At 46.1% G+C, this 20,530-nt stretch overlaps 2 protein-coding genes across 3 annotated transcripts; both read left to right on the top strand.

Moving 5' to 3' along the window:
- The first annotated feature begins 1,376 nt into the window (after positions 1-1,376).
- On the top strand, positions 1,377-10,436 carry LOC105559566 (RIMS-binding protein 2-like). 2 transcript variants are annotated; one of them, XM_012007960.1, is made up of 14 exons: positions 1,377-1,579; positions 3,116-3,444; positions 3,603-3,777; positions 3,956-4,399; positions 4,710-5,016; positions 5,408-5,988; positions 6,190-6,316; positions 6,920-7,104; positions 7,380-7,784; positions 7,990-8,530; positions 8,658-8,876; positions 9,193-9,413; positions 9,686-9,922; positions 10,095-10,436. In XM_012007960.1, exons 1-14 carry the CDS (start codon positions 1,445-1,447, stop codon positions 10,422-10,424), a joined length of 4,236 nt encoding a protein of 1,411 aa, XP_011863350.1. In that variant the 5' UTR covers positions 1,377-1,444; the 3' UTR covers positions 10,425-10,436. The 2 variants fall into 2 exon arrangements, with proteins under 2 accessions (XP_011863350.1, XP_011863351.1); XM_012007961.1 differs by lacking the exon at positions 8,658-8,876.
- A 492-nt stretch (positions 10,437-10,928) lies between these two features.
- Positions 10,929-20,459, top strand: LOC105559567 (nuclear transcription factor Y subunit beta-like). Its single transcript, XM_012007962.1, has 3 exons — positions 10,929-11,227; positions 12,427-12,695; positions 14,132-20,459. The coding sequence occupies exons 1-3, from the start codon at positions 10,951-10,953 to the stop codon at positions 14,675-14,677; spliced, it is 1,092 nt and encodes a 363-aa protein (XP_011863352.1). The 5' UTR covers positions 10,929-10,950; the 3' UTR covers positions 14,678-20,459.
- The last annotated feature ends 71 nt before the right edge of the window (positions 20,460-20,530 follow it).

The raw sequence follows: 20,530 nt of genomic DNA, 5'->3' as shown, positions 1-20,530 counted from the left end.
CGTAGATGACGATCGGCGAGTGTCGCAGCGAAAAAGGAAAAATTCACGTTTGATCCCTGACGTTTGGAGACACGAGGGAGAAAGGGGGAAAGTTGGCTGGGTGCGCTTTTTATCCTCGGTGCACGGACGCAGAGATGACCGGCACGAGGGCGTGAAACTCCGCGATGCGTGCAAATCGCTAGCCGAGGCTTCGTACGAGGCACGTGTCGCTCGATCGTAACGTACCGCGTTTAACGAGACTCTGTGACAAGTGCGGCGTGTGTATGTATGTGTGTATGCGTGCGCGCGTGAATGTGTGGGTCTCAATCGCGGCAGCTTTTTCGCGTGAAAACCGCGATCGTGGGCACTTGGCCGCACGCGACGCTTGGCGCTCAGCACGAAATATCGCGCGAGCAACAACTCGTAACAACTCGCGCGCTGCATTTAACACTCCCTGGCCGGTGTTGAAGTACGGTCGTTCGCGGTCGGTTGGGCTCTCATTGTGGGCGCCGGCGACGAGCGATCGTCGACCGCCCGAAGTCGCGAGGATTTCTGCAGGCGGATTAGTAACTCCGATCGAATTCCTCGCGCCGATACCTGTTGCCAATAATCGCGCCGATTGACTCTCCCGCGGTAAATCTAGAACGAATCGGTGGAGCTGCCCTTTATTTGACATGGATTCGAGCTGAGAGGAGAAAGCTTTTCTCGTTGCAATAAAACGCGTGGTCTTTGAATTAATAATCTTCTCGCTCCGCCTTTGACTCAGGCGAAGACTTAGATGGAGCGCGTCGAAAAGATCTCGAGTTTGAAGGCGGCGTGCAAAGTAGATAAGAAAATCAGGCTGCGCTGGAAAGTTAACTTTATCAAATGAAGGGCCAAATCGATGCAACCTAATTCACGCTATATTCGGCTACGGCACACATCCCTCGCATTTTCGTAGAGATTTATAATTAACGAGCGCGTCGATAATTTCATTCTCCCCCGCTTGCCCCATTACGAAACATCCATTTTCATTTCGCGAGTCTGAGGATGTAAGAGGCGTGGCGCGAGCGCCGCTCGCTGACGAATTAAAGGAAACATTTTGCATACGTGCATACGTTTTCTCGTTTAGGATGACCCCATATCTAACTACGAATCAGCCTACGATCCGATGCGAAAGAACGCTGGTCCCCCTTAAACGCGAGGCCCCCCCGTCCCCCGAGAGTGCTGCGAGAACAAGCCAAGTCCCGGCTCGCTCCCGAGGCGGGGTTGCGCACGTGATGGGAGAAATAAGCGTCCCCCTTTGCCCTGCGATAGAGTCGCACCGTTAGGCGTGTGTGTGGGACCGTCGGCGCGGTGCGCGGCGCGGCTCGGCGGGCCGCGCAAAGGGGCCGCCCAATTAATTAAGATAGCTCCTAGACACACACGCTAGATCGATAGGGAGACCGGCCGCGATAAAGACTGGCGAGGGTCTCAGACTTCAGGGATGTTGCAGTGCTGTGGTGTTGGAGGTGGCGCTTCCACGGCTCCGCAGCTGCACGGTACCGGATCCGCTGTCGGGGCTACCACCTCCACGAGAACCACCATCATGCAGGACGCAATTCTCGATGCCATCCTGGAGGTGAGCGTCCTATTGCGCCACGAGACGACTTTGTGCTCCCTTTCCGCTTTTGTCATTTTTTACTTTTAGAATTCACCACGTGGATTTAGTTCGTTTCCTTCGCACTCATTTTGGAAGATATTGCTGCCACTGTTTGCTGACAGTTATTTCATTTTAATAAGATGCAATGCCCAAAATAACGACGGATGGTTTTAACGACAGTTTTTACTTCTTTTTTTTTTTTAATCTTTTCAGACGAGACTTCCGCGCGTTGCTCTTTGTATTAAGGAAAGACAGAGTTATTTCGGTTTTGCGGTATGTCACTTTGCAGTTGCCAAAAATAAAAGATCCCGCATGGGGATATTAATGAATGTGCGGAACACGTGCGTGCACTTTGTCGCGAATCGAAAATCCTTGAAATTAAACAGATTACGTGGAGAGGTAATATGCATGTAATCAATACGCACGCACACACACACGTATACGTGTGTGTGCGCGCGCGAAAGTTACGTGTAAACCACCGACAATGAACTGCGGCTCGTGAACAGCTCTCTTTCACTCCCGGCGCGGCGCTCGCCGGCTTCTCAATAAAGCGCACGTAATGTGAAAAACAAAAGTTTTTATTAATGCGTTCCGGTAATGATTGCTCGCTCTCGAGGAAACTTTAATTCGCGGCCTCGCCGCGCATAAAACAGACCGCTTAAACTTCGTTAACGACCGAAAATTTATGTCTCTTGTACGCCGATTCGGAGCGGGGGAATCCCGGAAATCTGTACGGAAAATTAATACTGACCCGGCAAAAGTTCAATCTACCGCAATCGAGATAATTGAGCCAATTAATTTCGCGAGGTGGTAAGCAATATTACAGATTACAAAGCGATCGACGTCGTGCCATAATTGCCGGCTAATTATAAAGAAGCTGTTAAAGGGGAGATGTCGAAGAGGATGTGATCTATCGTTATTGTGCTCTTGCTTTCTTGAGATCGCTGTTTGAACGGGACATTTCTCCGCACATGAATTGCGCGCACCTTTGGGCGATCGGAGCACAAAAGTCCACCCCTTCGTTGCAAACGTGACATTCTTGTCGCGTATCGAACTACACATCGCTCCGAATTATAAAAAACAAAGTCTCGCAAAAATCGAACCGGTTTCCTTCGCCATTTGTTATTTCCTGTGCGGAACCGATTAGATAACTCTGTGAAATTATATTAAAGTCTTATTACGAAACTCCCGTATGATGTGGAGCCACCTCGTATTTATTGCGCTATACAGTATATATACATTGCAATTAAATTATAAAATTAATTAATTTTAGTATCGAGTCTTTATAAAGTACACCTACCTTGTATGAAATTTCACCGCGTGATTCGAAACAATAAATCGTCTATATAAATGGCTATTAATCGAGACGTCGGCGCAACCTTAGCAAATCGCTACCGTGCTTACGTAACGACACACTATCGTGTAACGTCAATCACGCGCCGACCAAAATGTGTCCTTTTTATCGGATATTAACGAATTTATTTATGACGCTAATAACACGATCGATTCTTTCAGAAAATGCGGGAGGCGGAAGCCCAGCGAGAGGAGCTGGGGAGGCAGCATGCGGACGCACAGAACCAGCTGCGGGAGAAGATAGCAGGACGCTATCAGGGTCCGGAGTCGGTCGAGGCGTTGCAGTCGAAGATCCGCGAGCTCGAGAAGAAAACCGAGCTGCAGGTGGTGAGGTACGAGGAGCTTTCGCTAGAGCTGACCAGTCTGAGACGTGCGCGCAGCAGGGGACCGGTCGCAGGGCATGTCACGTCCACGAGCGTCCCGACGGCAACTTGGCCGCCGACCGGCTCCGAGATCGATAGAATCATCGCCAAGATCGAGCAGGACAATAGGTATGCGGGTCGACAAAGCGGGTCTTTTTAATCGAGAGAAATTGGCTCTGCAAACTCGTCACAGCTGAGACCGTCGTTTCTCGCATATTCTATACGTTCAAGTATAAAGGCATTTGTGAATTTTTTTATTTATTTATTAATTAATTAAATAAATTCAGCGCCGGCAGAATGTTGCACGAATTGGACCACACGCGGAGCGCGATAACCACGCAGCAACCCTCGGCCACGCAGGTCATCCTTAGGTCCAGCTCAGAGAATCTTCCCAACCTCGGACATCAACATCCACCTCACCCCCACGCCCTCAACCTCGGGATGCCTACTCAGATGGGCCACGTATGTGATTCCTTTACGTAATATTACACAATTTTTCTCATTGATCTTTAGTCGAGAGGACTGAGAGAAATTTCAACGAGAATAATTACTTAAATAATTAACTTTCTTGTCGCAATCTGTACTAGTACTCTCTCCCTCCGGCATGCTTGTTGAATATTGACAAGGCCTATTCGAACAGTACGCAGGTTCACCAATGCCATTAACGCCGATGATGCCTGGTTGTCCTCCGCTGACGCCGAACGGACCACCATATCACTACAGTGAGCCGATACCGCCGGCACCGTCACTCTCCAGCAGTCAGTCGCAGCCCGCTTTCCAGCAGAAAATTCAACAGTACCAACAGTCGCAACAGCACGAGCTGTCGAGTTCCCATTCTCAAAGCGCTCTGCCATCTCAACAGAAACAGCAAACGCACACCTCACACTTCACAAGCAATCAGTATCAGGAGAGCTATCCACACACACAAACGTATCAGCAACCGCTTCAACAGCAACAGCCGCAGCAGCAACAGCAGCATCCAGCCTCGACCACGTACCTGACATCGGCCAGCCAGAGCGTGATACCTCATTATACACAGCCTGTCCAGACCGCCCAGAATTATCAGTTGAATGGGAGTCAACAGGTGTGTCGTCAATTATTCAATTATGATTACTTTCTTATTAGTAGGTTAACGAAGTAATGAATTCTCGAAGGCCTATAAATAGAACGGATAACACGGTTTTTAGTATCCAGTTTACGAAATATCTATCTCAAAATAGATTTCAACAATTATAAATGAACGTTGACTCAAGCGTTACGGTTTTGTTTTTAACGATGAGTACTTCTCTAATTTTAATTGTACCGTAATATCGCTGAAAGTAAGATATTAAGAGTTACAAAAAGAAGATTAAACTGACACAGATCTCACAACGATTTATTTGTCTCACCCGCAGGCAACGACATATCCTAGTTTGTCCATGGCCTCGCATCCAAATGGAACTTACAGCACGGCCGCGACTAGCTACAACGCCCAGTTGCCGCATCACAATTATTCCGTGCCGCAGACGAACATTACGCAGACAACGCTGTCCTCGCTGCCGCTGTATTCCACGCCCTATCATTCCACCCTCGGGCTCACGAGCGTACCCCAGTCCGTTCTTCCTTTCTCCACCGGTCAGAGCACCTTTGCTACTGGTAGTGGATCGACATACTCCACTACCGTCGGGACCAACGCTTTCGGGTCGTCGGGCGTAAGCTCAGGTCAGAAACTAATGCTCATTAAAGATTTAGTCTCCACTGCAATATATTTAAAAAGATAAAGAATAATTTTAATTTTAATCTTTATGGACACTTGTTTGGGTTTTCTCGGTGCGTTCTTGTGTATCTATCCTTATGTTGTAATCTTTCTTGTTTTATAATTTTGATAATGTGTTATTTAATCCGTCTATGCATGTACTGATGAAGACACAGTGATATTAAAATGTACGCTTTTGAATTAGTCAAGTACATTTTAGTCTTTACCCAAGCTGCTCGTCTTTATTTGGCTTTCACTTTGGTTAATTTGTTATTACGTACAACGAGCGGTTTTTCTTTTTATTTTTATTTTTTTACTGAATTTTGGTCGTTCTGATGATAACGTGTGCCTGTGCAGGTACTAGTTCGGGAGGTCTGTTACAAGCAATAGGCGATCCTCTACAAGCGATGCAGCAACTCTCCGCCCAGTCGCAGGCAAATCAGCTTCAGCAGCAGGCGATTATCCAGCAGATCCAGCAGAGCTTGCGCGCCAGTTCGCCGACCGCGCCCGGTACCGCGACCGGCCATCATTTTCTCGGTGGCCCTAGGCAAATGCCGAGGATCCCCACGAGTATACTGACAAATCCCCTGGACCGACTCACCGAGGACATTGTACCCGAGGGTCAAGTGGACATGCTGGACGTGCCCGGTAAAGGCAGATGTTATGTTTACATAGCTCGCTTCAGCTACGAGCCGTTCCAACACTCGCCGAACGCGAATCCGGAAGCGGAACTACCGGTCCAGGGTGGCGATTACCTCCTGGTCTGGGGCCAGCCTGACGAAGACGGCTTTCTGGATGCGGAAACGCTCGACGGTAGACGCGGTCTGGTGCCGGCCAACTTTGTGCAGAAGTTGGTCGGCGATGATCTACTGGAATTCCATCAAGCCGTTCTCGGCCTCAGGGACGTAGACGATTCTGCCTCGACGAATATCCCTCAAGTGAGCAATATGAAAGTTAACGAGGTACCCAGCCGGCGCGTTTATATTTGTATTTGTATTTTTGCGACAAATAAGATTAACAATACGATAGTACTGATGTACGAAAATGCTAAGAAGAAAATACGAATATTAGAAATATAATAAGACTTGATTTAGACAACGTTAGGTGATAGTAATAATTCTACTTTGATCTAATTTTAGTGCTATCTGCAAGATATTGATTTAGAATTAGCCGCATTGGAAGAAGGAAACCGGAATCGTCAAGCAGAATTATCCGCGTATGCGGAACTCGACAATATCGCGGAGGAGGATGAACAGGAGCCGCCAGGTTGGTATTCTTTAACAGTTCGTTGTGACGTTTTGTAAAACGTTGCATGACGCATGTCTTTAACTCTGAATTGGACAGTACTCAAACGTACGTTCTCAATCCAGTAAATATGTAGACATATATGGTACTTGGATCATCTCAACAAAAAAAATTAATAAATCCGCTTTTAGCGATGTGTTTGAGACAAGTGTACACGTTTTCAAAATAACGTCATGACGCAACCATAAAGATTTTCCTCTAGAGAAAATCTTCCACAATTCGTCGATCCTGCTTATTGTGTATGCACGTGTGTTCAATTCGATGTTGAACTTGCCAAATTATCATCGATTCCTGTCGCTCCTTCCTTTGCCTTATTTGTTGCACGTTGATAATTCGACATAAGAAGTCTATACACGTCACACGATAAGCGCCTGAACCGGTTTTCACGGAGTGAATAGTCACAAAATAAAGTGGGGAACACAGAAAACCGAATCGTTGCACTGTGTTAAGTGTTGGCTGGATTTAGGCTGGCTTAGAGAGATAGATAGTGAGAGATCCTTAGCTACAGCTAGGCTTTGTCTTTGTCTTTTCCTCCTGAAGAAGTCTACATGTTTTCGGACCTAGTTCCGGCGCCGCAGCACCTCACGCTCGAACGGCAGCTCAACAAAAGCGTGCTGATCGGATGGACCGCGCCCGACAACACGCACCAACTCGAGTCTTATCACGTCTACGTGGACGGCGTGCTGAAAGTTACGGTGAAGGCCACCGAGAGGACCAGGGCCCTGGTGGAGGGAGTCGATTCTACACGGGTTCGTAATAAAACTTTTTATTTATCAGAAAAGAAAATGTACAAATCTAAAAAGAGAATTTTCTAAATTTTAATTATAAACTAATACGATTATCTGTTATATATGATGTAATAAAAGAGGTAATTTATCTACAGTTTTTTGGACTGGCACATGAAGTTTAAATAGTTTTAGATTTCAGGACACACAGAATGAGGGATTAAGTTATAAAAATATCATATGTCTTTGTTTATATAACTTATTTTCATTGCCCCGAAATTGTTCTTTCGCTGATGCAGCCGCACAGGATAAGCGTGCGCTCGGTCACGCATTCGAGAAGGACATCGCGCGACGCCGCTTGCACGATGGTAATCGGTAAGGATAACGCACTGGGCCCGAGCGCCGTCAAGGCATCGAACGTCACGGCGACTAGCGCCGTGATATCCTGGCTACCCAATAACAGCAATCATCAGCATGTCGTATGCGTGAACAACGTGGAAGTGAGAACCGTGAAGCCGGGCGTCTACAGACACACCATCACCGGCCTGGCCCCGTCGACGATATACAGGGTGACCGTCAAGGCGAAGAACCTGCGGGCGACGCATTTTGAGGACCAAAATGCCCAGGCGGCGAACAACCAGGCCTGCCACGTCCACTTTAAAACGTTGAACAAGGGACTGCCGGATCCTCCGGTCGATATCCAGGTTAATATAAATATAATCATTTGGCATCCGTTTAAATCTTACTGTTGTAAAATTTTCCAGAATTGGGATAAAAAATTCTGGAGTTTCCCCGGAAACGGAATAAAAATTGAGCGATCAGGATTAGATTTTCCGGAATTTCTGTCAGCGATCATTAAGAAGAGTCTTTTCTAGGCATTAATGATGCGCAATGTTGTTGAATTTCCAGGTGGAGGCTGGACCGCAGGACGGCACTTTGCTAGTGACCTGGCAGCCTGTTGCCCTAAACGGTTCGGCCGTCACCGGTTATGCGGTGTATGCCGATGGTAAGAAGGTCACCGACGTTGACAGCCCCACCGGGGATCACGCGCTCGTCGACATACACAAGCTCATGGGTCTCAATCCGAAGAACATTACCGTCAGAACTAAGAGCAGGGAGAGTCAGTCGGGTGACAGTTGTGCAACAGCGATACCCTGTAGCGTGCTTCGGGGTGGTGCCACCGCTCACATGCCGCCGTCCCACGGTGGACTTCCGCACATGGTCGATCAACGGCAGCCCCACCAGTCCGCTATGGGTCCCCAGCAGGACGATCCCAGTCGTCATCGCATGCCCGGCGGCGTAGGTCAGCGATATCCAAACGCGCCCGTGCCGTCGCACATGAGACGGCACGTGGGCAACAGAGTAGACGCCCACGGTCAGGTTATCATCGAGACGGATGAGAATCTCTCCGACAAGGAGATTTATCCTGGACAGAGCATCCCCCAGATGGGTAAATATCCAGAAATATAAAGACGCGAGGGAATCTGGGTTCGACAGTGATTGACTTCCGTACGACCCAAGCTCCCCTGCGCGATTCATACTCTTACTTAATCGCGATTTTCAATTATCTCGTCTAGGAATTCCGGAAATCACAAAAGATTCTGCGAGCGAAGCGAATTATAGCGAGGAGGACGATCCCACGCGTAGATCGCGGGGAATGCCACCACAGCATCATGGCCCCCATCACCGATATGGCCCGCAAATGGATCCTCAGGGCCCGCCTGGAGCACATAGGTCTCCTAGCATGGGCGGTCCCAGCAGTAGACCTGCACAAGACCCTTATTATGACCAAACGGGTAGATATAATGGCCACTGTGTTGCTGTGATGGAATTCTTTGCATTCTTTGCCTCAATCTGTCATTTCGTTTCTATTCTAATTAATTACTTACTTTCGACAATTGCTCTTTATATGTTACAACTCTGAAGATAAATCCTGAATGTGATGTGTATTTACATGGCACTTTTCTCCTCTTCCGGACTCTCAATTCTCTCGCTGAAGCATTGACGTAACATAAGAATTGTACTGTGTAATCGTCTATCAACCTTAAGTGTACAAAATGAATTCACGAGTCACATGTTATTACCTCCATTTCTTCTTTGAATTTTGCTCAGGAGCTCAAAGGGGGAGAGGACCGGTTTATCGTAACACTGGTGGACGAGTAACACAGGCTCAAGGTGGAGTGAGTCACCCATGTAGCTCGAATGTAGCTCAACAAATGAACAAGAGACAACGGTGGTTCGTGGCGTTATTCGACTACGATCCTACGACCATGTCACCGAATCCAGACGCGTGTGAGGAGGAATTACCATTTTCTGAAGGCGACACCGTCAAGGTTCTTATCCTATATAATTCCCGCTTCAATCTTATTCAACTACCATTCTTATTTAATATTTGTATTTATTAAAATTATTTTAATAAATCAAATTTCAATTAAATGTTTGAAAGTAAAAAATTATTAGCTGTCTTGCAAAATTTTTAATAAATTTGAAGTACATTGAATTCCACCAATTTGACTCGTGTTTATATCTGTAAATTCTGTAAATAATAATCACTGCATATGAATTGCATGAAACAAAAATCTTATATAACGTGTTTATCTTATAGGTGTACGGTGAGAAAGATGCCGATGGCTTTTACTGGGGCGAGTGTCGCGGTAGGCGAGGATATGTTCCTTACAACATGGTGGAGGAGCTAAAAGAGCCACCAGGTCAGGGTCAGCCTAGCAGAAGGGGACCTGCACAGAGCGAGAGATGGGGAGACATTTATGCGAGCATGCCCGTGAAGAAAATGATAGCCCTCTACGATTACGATCCTCATGAATTATCTCCCAACGTCGATGCTGTAAGATTTTCATCCTAATACTCAAAATTCACCATTATTTAGATACGCGTTTGGAATCTTAAAAATTCGCTAACCGTCCACAGTTGATTGATTGTCACATTTGTACATTCGTACAACGATTTTGAAGTTTTCCCATTTTCATTACTTGCTATTGATCGCCTTAATTTTGCAGCAAGTCGAATTGACATTCCAAACCGGAAACGAGATATATGTCTATGGCGACATGGACGACGACGGATTTTACATGGGCGAGCTGAACGGTGTACGCGGTTTAGTGCCGAGTAATTTCCTCACCGAGGCACCCGGACAGAATCAGGGGCAACCGCCGCAGGGTAGCAGGCGACCTGGCGGCCAGAGCCAAGGGCCGGGCGCGAGGGGGCCACCGCCACCTCCTCGAGAACCACCCCCGGCCGGTCACCGACGTGGCAAAGGTAAACACACGCAATCAGATACCATTCATATACATCAAATCCCCCTTATAGTACCGATTATCAGGGCATGAATAGCTCCTCAAGCCAAGGCGACATCGGAATTAACTATGCGTTCTGCACGGAGAAAAAGGTTTGCTGGTCTAAAAATATTTTACATTATTATAGCATATTCGGATTGTTATATGGACAGTCACAAAATTCGTTCAAAGAGCTAATTTTATTTACTGCATTTGTTTGTGTTTTGCTTCGCAACGAATTGGTGTTTTCGCGAATTCACTCGGCGAGATTTTTTCAAGAGAATAGATCTCGTTGCAATGTCAATTATCAAGGCGGTAACTGCTTCTGATAATGAAAGCATTTTCACAGCTGCACATGTAGTAGCGACAACGGTTTTGCTTCGACAGCAAAATTCTTTTCCTCCGTATTGTACATTGATATTGTTTCGACGCTCCCACGAGTGTTTTGATGTAATAACGCAGCATCCGCAGCGCGATGCAAGAAGCGCAAAATTGTTAAGAAAAGCAATTGGTTTCCGCTGTAAGTTAGAGATTGCCGCGTGTCGTAATATTCAATCTCCTCGCGATCCGAGGCAACGGGATGTCGAGACTGGCTCGAGGGGTTGTTGACGTTTCACACCGACGCGACGCATCGTTTCAACGTTTCGAAGCGCACAGTCGGGGGGTGCAAAGATGCCTGGCGCCCACATCGTTCCGCGTCGAGTTACAATCGATAGCGATTATCGTGTCGCGTCGGTGTGCACGAAAGACGGAAAATGCAAGCGTCAAAAGCAACACAAGACACGAAACCAGATGTGTGCCAGACGACAGGCAGAAGGGCCACACACTGAATAATATTGTTAGCGTTGCGCGATCTGGCGAGTTCGAGTTACCGATTTTCGCAATTCGAGCCGAATGAGCATGCGGCGTATAATTAGATGGAATTATTTTGGAGGAAGGTGCGCAGACCGCGTGTCCGACACGCCCTACACGTGGCCCCTCGACGAGAGGGGCCCATCGTTGTGTCGCTTCACACGCACGCCGGTTTTACCAGCAAAGTGTACATGCGTTACCCACGCTCTCGTAGGCATTTAACAAGCGTCATGTTGTTCTGTTAACTGTTGCCCACGATCGTCAACGTTTTATTACACGTGTTTTATCACACCGATATAGAAATTCCCCGCGCGTCACATGTAAATATATATGAAGAGATTTTTTTGGTAAACGTCCGTGGAAACACGTGCTGTCATACACACGACGATAGATTATATATATATACATATATATATAATATGCAATAAAACACCAAGCTGCTTTCAATGTCTTCTATTATATAAGTATATATCTAACATATATATATGTTTATATACGTATATATGATTATATATACGTGTGTGTATACGTATATTTATATATATATATTTTTTTTTCTCTCCGGGCACTATCTGCCTCTGTTACTATTACTCTACGTATCTGTCCTATTCTCTCTGTCTATATTATATACATACGTATATATTATATATATTTACACTATATATATATTTATCGACTGATTATATACACACGATCATGTCGCTGTGATATATAACAGTTTACTTTATACCGACATGATCTGTTTCTGTGTGCCTGAACTGATCGATGGTCGTCGTGTCACATGATTGTCGTTCGTGTCGTGTTGTCATGCTGGCCATTTACGATTACGTTGATCTTCCATTTGTTCATTGATCGAACGGTACGAAGAAAAAGAAACCAACGGTAGACGGTTCGTGACTTTCGCCCAGGAATATCGGAGAACGAGCGGCGACGTTGAGACTCGCGTGACTTTTACGAGACCGGCTAAAGTGATTCCGGGACTCTTCGATTAAAATCGTTCGAATCGCCCATCGGAGCTTCTCGGAGCTCGCGGCTCCTCGGGATCTCGCATAGCATATACTCCGCCATGCTCGATCGACTCGAAGGAAAAGAGATAAAGAAAGTAGAGAAGCAAAGCAAAAAAAGGAAAAGAAAAGACAAGAAAAAGTAAGAGATAAATGCGCCATGAATGACAACACGGTTCTGTTCTCTTCTCTGTTGCTAGATGCCTGCATTGTGCCTGTGTCTGTCCCTGTCTGTCACTTAGACTCTAGACAACTACAACAACCACCACCACCATCACTAATGAACAACCAACAACATCAACTACAACATCAAAACAATCCACCGCATCTAGCCTACCAACAAGCGAATCACCACAGCTACACGACCGTAACCACGTCCAATCAGCATGGGCCCAGTCACTTGCCACCCGGCGGCGGTGTCATGGGTGTCCATCAGCAAGGTCCCGTACCACCCCACCTTCAGCAACAGGTGAGCCCGCTCCTCTTCCGAGAATTTCTTCGTGCGCTTATACTTTCTCTCTCTCTTTCTCTCTCTCTCTCTTTCTTTCTCTTCTCATGTGCTTTTTGTCAAACGTGTGTGCTTTTTATCCACACTTTTTGTGCGCTTCTTCTTTAGGTACACCGAGGTACACCACGCTCGACGACTGTCCGAGATCGATAAGTCGTTCTTGTTTTTCCACGCGTGTCCAGAAGTTGCCAATTTTTCTTTCGAAGAGAAATTGAGAGAGGAAAACTTGAGATTCTTTTTTTTTTTATTGAGAACACTGCGGGATTCTTGAGCGATTTCTTATTGCGTTTGCATTATTCGCTCAGGATGTGTCCATTCGACAGGATATTCCGTCAACTCCTTTGTTTCGTTTACTTTTTGCATATCAGATTGAGTTACAGAGACTGTAGAAGTTGACAAAAAATGATATGTATGGTAGTCCTGTATTTTGATGCATTTTACATGTCGCTCCCTGTGCTTCGCTGTCAGCTCTAACTCGCGATTCTATCTCTGCTATAAATATTGAATGATCCTCAATTCTTTTTGCATGGACGCAAACTATATTGCAAGGTATAGATACATACAGTATAAAAAGAGGCATTTTGATTATTGCATAAGGTAAAGTGAATTTTTTGAGAATTTTGCCAATTTTTCAAATGCAATGTGAACTGAAAAAATTCGCAAAATCACTTTCGATTAGGAAAATCTGACTGGCTATTTGAGTCGGTCATTTTACCTAGTCGTATGTGTCCTTGTTTTTGCAAGTACGAGCCGTGCTTTATTGCAAAACACACGTGCCGGACGTGACACGCGAGCTGTGTGTGCTCGTGCCAATGTATTTTCGTACATATATGCCATGTGAAACGCTTGAAATCGTGCAGCATGCCGTAGCGTCGACCTATTTGATCTCTCGTCATTTTAATAAAAATCATTGCGATTGAAAAGAGAAAAAATGTACCTCGCGCCTCGATAAGTCACCGTGACATGAATGTCCTAACACATATTCTGCAAGAGGACGAATCGAAGAGAGGCACAACATGAAAATCTTTATGAAGTTTCGTACACATCTTTATGTTGCGTTTTCTCTTTTAGCTCAAATACCTACATTCAGGATTTCTTTCTTTCGCCAATTAATTTTTATCATTACGTAAAACAGAAGTCATCACGTATCTCTTTCGAATTGCCGACATATTTATTTGCGTTAGCGAACCGTAGAATCTTCGGATTGATAGAAGAATAGCATCGCAGAAGTGACACTAGCGAGAAGTAACGATAGATTGCGCGTGATAGAGTTAGGCGAAATAAATAGACACGGTCTATTTATTCGTTAGCGATTGGACATCAGCAAAACAAGAAAGCGAGACAATTATTGTCGAGGAAAAGAAAAGATCGAATTAACCACATCTCTTTATTTTTAGGGGAAGGGGAGGGGCGGCGTGGTCAATCGGGTCGTTGGTAGTAACATGCCGGGTATGCAGGGTCCGGGCCAGCATCTCCAGCAGCAGGACTATCAAGGCCAGCAGCAGATGAATCAGCCATACCAGCAACAGCAGAATCAGCCGTACCAGCAACAGCAGAATCAGCCGTACCAGCAGCAGCAACAATTGGGCCAGCCGAGTCAAGGGTACTCGCAGCAACCGGTGCAACAGTTCCAGCAATCGCAGCCGCAGCAGCAATTGGGCCAGCCGTTCGCGCAGCAGAATCAACCGGGCGGCCTCGGGATGCAGATCGGTGGTCCCCAAAGCGCTAGCAAGCCCATGAGAGGGATACCGGCGGTGATACCGACGGCGCAGTCCAAGACGCAGCCTATGTCAACGCAGCAACAGCAGCAGCAGCCGCAGCAACAGAGCACCGGGCCGAACCTGATGCAGAAGTTCACCGAGATGGCGGGCGCAAGCGCGGGCGGCGATATACTCTCCAAGGGGAAGGAGTTGATCTTTATGAAATTCGGATTGGGCAAGTGAGGAGGAGTGATCACTGACGGCGTGACCGTGACGACGATAACGATCATGACGACACGTTGTCGCAATCGTTTCCGTTTCGCTCTCGGGCTCGACGTCCGCGTAAGTCAATCTCGTCAATCGAGCTGTGGAAATCAGTATTACGACGAACGTCTTTCGACGGCGGAAGATGTGCAATCTGGACGCGAGCTTGTCGGACGTTGTTGCTGAAGACAAAGAGGACAAGGCGGGGAAGAGTGCGCCGCCATTGCTGTTGCTGCTGTTACTGCTATTGTTGCTACTCGCTATTAATAATCGTTAACTACTGCAAAATAAAGAGGAACGTCGCGGGCGAATGTGAATCGAGGACGAGCCTCGCGATAGAGAAAGGGAGAAAAAAAACATTCGGTGGAGACTGCTCGAGATGAGAAAGAGAGGTGACCCACGCCGAGAATCGACCGACCGATCGAGAAGAGACAAGAGATCCGTACAAGATTCATCGAATTTCTTCTTAATCTTCCTTTTCTGAAATCTTCTTCTGCTACTTCGTCTTCTTCTTCGCGCGACCGTAGGATCTTCGATCGGTGCTGCACGGTCCATTGAAGAGATACTTGTCGATTGCTCGTCCACCGAATCGTCGCGAAATCTCCTAACGTACACGAGATCAATCAATGTCACGGAATGCTATATGCGAAATATATTTCGAGCAACGGTACATCAAGTCATGTAAATTACGTATTTGCGCGACTGTTTCTTCCTATCTCTTCTTGTCCTCTTTGCGTTATTCAGAGAGCCGCTCGGTTCTCAGAATAAAACAAAAACCTTCGTTGCGATGCGGATTGTGCGTAAGAGAGAAAAAGAGAGAAGCATCCCGCGTTAACATAAATTCTGTATATGCAAAAACGAGTCACTGGTTAAGCAAAGCCAGAAGTCGGCACGTGGACGGAAGAGAGAGGTAGAGGCCGATCTACAAAGGGATTATCATATCGCCGTATAGGAGTGAGGACGCGACAACAACGTGGGTGTGCCTTGGGAGAACCGTTTCACCCAGCAGCAAACCAATGATCATATCTCTAATCGATAATTCTCTAGCTATGTTCTTCTTTCTCTCGTGGAAATCGAGCGCGCTATATCGAGAGCCGTAGCGGCGCATACACGAATAAACGATGACGATCTCTCGTCTTGACAATTTTCTCTTGTTCCCGTGTGTGTGAGACTGGAAGTCCCCTTCTTCCCCTCCCCCCCCCCCTCTTCGCGTATTCCCTTACATTATTCCATGTCCTTCGCTTTTATTCCAGCATCTCAGAATGAACCTGCATGCGGATGAAAACGTCCGGACCGCGAGAAAGAGAGAGAGAGAGTGAGAGAGTGAGAGAGATCCTCGAGCCTCGTGTTTCCAGCCGCTCGGATGAATCTCGGAATCGGGATCGCCTGTTCGAATCGGAAGAGACTCGAACGAATCCAAGACGATGCCCGAGGGTGAACGGTGACGTGGCCGTTTATCGTCAGACCCGTCTTGAATGGCGCACAAAAATCAGAGTATAGAGCATCGTCAGACACCAATGAAACGCAGACACGAAACGCTACGATCCTTCGATCGGGGCGGGCGAATCGGCCGCGTATCAAACGATAACTATATATCATAACTGTGTGCATGTGTGCGTGTACGTATGAGAGAGAAAGAGAGAGCGAGAGACAGGCGAGATGGAACGGGAGATCATAGCGTATTAAATGGTAACGGGATATACATATATACATATGCATATACAGATATACATATATATATATACATATATATTATATTTAACTATTGCAAAGTGTTGTTACATCGCTACTTGTATCGTATTTTGTACAAAGTATCTTTACCTTCGATTGTTTTCTTTCGCCAAGATATCTTTAGCAAAAAAAAATATATATGGCGGAGGAAGAGCGACGAATCTTTTCCGGATCCACTATCGAATCATTCAACATTGTCATCAACATTAACTTCATCCTCAACATTACCCTCATCGCCCTCATTATTCTTATCATCATCATCATCGTCAACATCCTCATTATCTTCATTAGTATTGTCACCCTAATCATTATCATCACACCGGTATTAACGTCACGCCGTTGATGCAATCTTGTACTTAATTGTTATTACTCGCGCCTGTCCTGTGTATGTACTCGCTTTACGTATGTTTTTCGGTGACGGTGAATATACATATACAGCGAGACAAGCTCGAGATTTTGAGAGGAAGAGAGCACCGCGTAGGGAGATAATCATTCCCATCGAGAAACGAATCAATTTCCAGAAAACTCAAGATCGCGATTCAATCCTTTCACCCCCATCGGGGCACGCATGTGCCCACCGCAGCTTTAATAATTTTTTCGGGGACAATATATCTCGATAATGATGTTACAATTACACTTTGTTAGAATTTAGAATGTATCCTAGGGTGACAGTGAAAGGGCTGTTATTGCGACGTTCAGAAAAATAATGCGACATAAAAGTAACGTTGACTCTCCGACATAAACGGAACAACGCTAATGAGACGCGTAATAGAAACATAATGTATACGTCATCATGGACCAAGACGAAATCTCTAACGTTAAAGAAAAGTCGGAATTCGCCGTCTAAATAAAATTATCGAATAGCTCGTTCATCGTAATCAGTCCGCGGTTAGATGTCTCACGACTCACGATGATTTGTTGTCGATGAGAGTTTTCCATGCGCAAATTGTTAAGACTGGAGAGAGAAACGATTGTCAACAATTATTTAAATAATGAGATTTTTCGCAAGCGCGCTGTAAATATTAAGATATAGAAAATCAATTGCGACAAACGGACGTGTCTCCCTAACGCGGTGCTTCCATTACACAAGCTTACGCATGAACGATTACGTGGAGTGTGAGTCTGTCTGAATCAAAAAGTAGACAGAACCGGTACTCGAAGCATCTCTTGCTTTTATCTTTCATTTTATCGTTGCCTTGTCGCGTGATACGTGATGATAGTACTCGGCTTCGAAAACGTGCGCGTCCGACGTTCGACCGATCAGATCCGGTCGTGTAGCATCGGACGATCGCGCGAGAGACGCGAGAGAGTCTCTCGCTTTCTCCGCGACTATTCGCGTGAATGGAATCGCGAAGATATCGACGCATCGTACCTAACTGATTTGCAACGGCGGGGCACCCGCTCGCAAAGTTTATTTTCACCGAGTTGTATTTTTTCAATTGTACATAAACGCGCGCTTTGAGGCGAAAGAGGAGAATATCAATGCTCGTTTACGGAACTACACGACTGGACGATTCGGGTGGTAATCGAGTGGAAAGTGATATCGACATTATTTATTAGAGCACGTGTCCCCCTTCGTATAGCTTCTGCGGCTTTTTGTTCCTCCCGTACTCCACACCTCCCACCCCCCCTTCCCCTTACAATTGACAATTTTCGCACTGTATTACGACGAGCGAACTCATATCCGACTAGTAATCTTGATTCAGGCGATGTGAAAAAAAAGACTGATACCGAAGTATTCCGATGCCGCGGGTGATTATAACGAGTACCAAGACGCTAACGAGTGTGTGTGTGTGTAATCTCTCACATATGTCGCGGTCGTTACGTGTCTTTCTTCGATTGTTTTCTGCGTTATCCCATCGTATCTCTATAATATAGCCGTATATAGTTCTCTTTCGCGCGAGCGAGAAAGTATACATATTTGTTACGAACTTAAAATTGATTATAGGCGTAAAGAGAGGAAAAGTAAGAGAAATGACAGAGAATTATAAGAGGAGCATCGACGCGAGATGTCGAGCGGGTTCCGGCAGGAAGCGGGTCTTCGAAGAAGAGAGGAGATTATTGTGAGAGAAGAAAAGGGAGAGAACTCTAATCGTCGATGCGGCGCGCACACATTAGTGCTTTTACTTACGGTACAAAGTCGAAGAAAGAGAGAGGGAAAAAGGGAGAGATAGGGGGGAGAACGAGAAAGAGAGAGAGGAGTAAGCATTTTTACTTATCATCGTTAGACTTTTAGATATGATCATCCTAAAACGCACCTATATGACTTTCACGCGAACGGACTCATTGCATATCTCGCGTCAAGACGTTCGAACGGGGTCATCACGCTCATCCTCTTCGCGCGGTCTAGACCAAGCGCCAGCGATACGACAGCGATTCGATCGTTTAACGAGAACAATAAAATAGCGAGACGCGACAAGACGATCGAGCGCGGGTAGAATTACGCGGCGACTCCGCTCCTCAGAGGCTTCCGATCCGTCATTGCGTCCCAATCACTGGATCACATCTACGAATTGTCTCCTCGAAAGTCGTGATACTCGTGTGTATCGCTGCAAGTCTGAATTCTCGATTGATCCGCGTCCAGTGTATGATTAAATGGCTCTAATCCATCCTTTAATCACCATAACTAGTGGCGTGCGTCTTACAGTGTCCCTATCAAATGTGAATTACTGTCTGTAATGTTTCATATGTACGTATATCCGGCAGCTTCTTCGTTGTAAGTTCCACCGGAGGTGTATGTTAATCCTTTCCTTCTGTGCGATCGTGATGACGGATCGTTGGTCTCAACTCGAGCGGTGCCCAGCCACGAGTCTACTGATCACATCTCGGGATCGAGCCTCACACCTCTGTATAATCTCATACATTCTTATCGTTACCGACTTTTAGCCTCTGAATGGGACGACCCGTGTAGCTCTTTTGATATCGTGGCGATCGGTGTCGAGGATGATAATCGACTGGCGAACGAACGAACAAGCGAGCGAGCGAGCGTGCGTGCGTACGTGCTCTCGAATGCTGAAAGGAACGCAGGTGCGCCCCAACAATCCTTCAACAATTTTCCGGACGTTTCTTTCGGTCTTCGTAGATACCTTTAGGCGTAAGGCACTGGGTTGATTTCACCTACTAGGTGTCGAATAGAATTAATATAACGCCCGCCCTCCGCGCATTCATACACACGTATACACGAACACACCCCAGGCCGACACGTGTCGACGGCGACGCACGGGTGTCCGTTTGAGAGCACTGCTGTCTAAGAGCCGGTCCTCGACAGTGTTTTTCGCGTTTAAAACCACTTTGCAATTGATTCTCCGTTTCTTCACGAACACTGCGAAATTGTGCTTGTGAGAGTACTCGAGTAAAATTTAGCGATTGTATTTTTTATTTTAATTAATTTTCAAAACAGTTTTATTGAGCAATGATTATTTTAGGAGCTTGATCGAGATCGCGTAATTGGAAAAAATTCCCGGTGCTATCTTGAACGGACACCACGCTTTAACGAGGTCGACGACGATCGTTTCTGGGATCCGCGGACTTTCGTTTCCGCTAGGAAAGCTTCATTGACGGAGGGAAAGAGCGCTATAACGAATCAAAGTGACTGACAGAGGGGCGGTGTAAAGAGGAGGCTACGAAGCTATCCGAACGGTGTTAATTAGTCGCCAATTATTGTCATTCTTTCTCTCGTGTCGACATTAAAGACGTATGAAGCGGGAGCAGAAGGTAGCGCAAATCGACTATATAACACGTTTCAATATAAACGAAAAAAAATAATAATAAAAAGGAAATATATCGCGTCGTCTCTTAAGCATGCCAAGAGAGAGAAACGCCCAGCTACGTTTGTCATTCAGTAATCTTGCGCTTTGTTTTTTCTATGAATCGGTGCGCGACGATCTTACTCCTTGTTAGATCGAGGTGATGAGAAACAGGGGGAAAAAAATGAAGAGAAAAGGGGAGACTTAAGAGAGCCCACAAGAAACACACTCACAATGTTATTATAAACGATTAATTAATAAAAAACGAATCTTGTTTGTTGTTACTTCTGGTATACCTCGTTGTGGACCACCGCACCGATTTATCGCATCCGCTAGTTGATTCAAAACTTTCGAG

The sequence above is a fragment of the Vollenhovia emeryi genome, unplaced genomic scaffold, assembly GCF_000949405.1.
Source record: "Vollenhovia emeryi isolate VEMERY1.0 unplaced genomic scaffold, V.emery_V1.0 DF939264.1, whole genome shotgun sequence".
Classification (NCBI taxonomy): Eukaryota; Metazoa; Arthropoda; class Insecta; order Hymenoptera; family Formicidae; genus Vollenhovia; species Vollenhovia emeryi.
The sequence above is the reverse complement of the archived record's forward strand: the minus strand, read 5'-3'. Positions and strand labels throughout refer to the sequence as shown.

What these genes read in the sequence shown, in the direction of transcription:
- LOC105559566 (XM_012007960.1), top strand. Translation starts at nt 1,445, where the DNA reads ATGTTGCAGTGCTGTGGTGTTGGAGGTGGCGCTTCCACGGCTCCGCAG. An exon ending in AAGATCGAGCAGGACAATAG is followed by an intron (nt 3,445 to 3,602) that starts GTATGCGGGTCG and finishes AAATAAATTCAG; the next exon opens with CGCCGGCAGAATGTTGCACG. An exon ending in TGCCTACTCAGATGGGCCAC is followed by an intron (nt 3,778 to 3,955) that starts GTATGTGATTCC and finishes CTATTCGAACAG; the next exon opens with TACGCAGGTTCACCAATGCC.
- LOC105559567 (XM_012007962.1), top strand. Translation starts at nt 10,951, where the DNA reads ATGTCGAGACTGGCTCGAGGGGTTGTTGACGTTTCACACCGACGCGAC. An exon ending in TGTTAGCGTTGCGCGATCTG is followed by an intron (nt 11,228 to 12,426) that starts GCGAGTTCGAGT and finishes CTCTGTTGCTAG; the next exon opens with ATGCCTGCATTGTGCCTGTG. An exon ending in CACCCCACCTTCAGCAACAG is followed by an intron (nt 12,696 to 14,131) that starts GTGAGCCCGCTC and finishes CTTTATTTTTAG; the next exon opens with GGGAAGGGGAGGGGCGGCGT.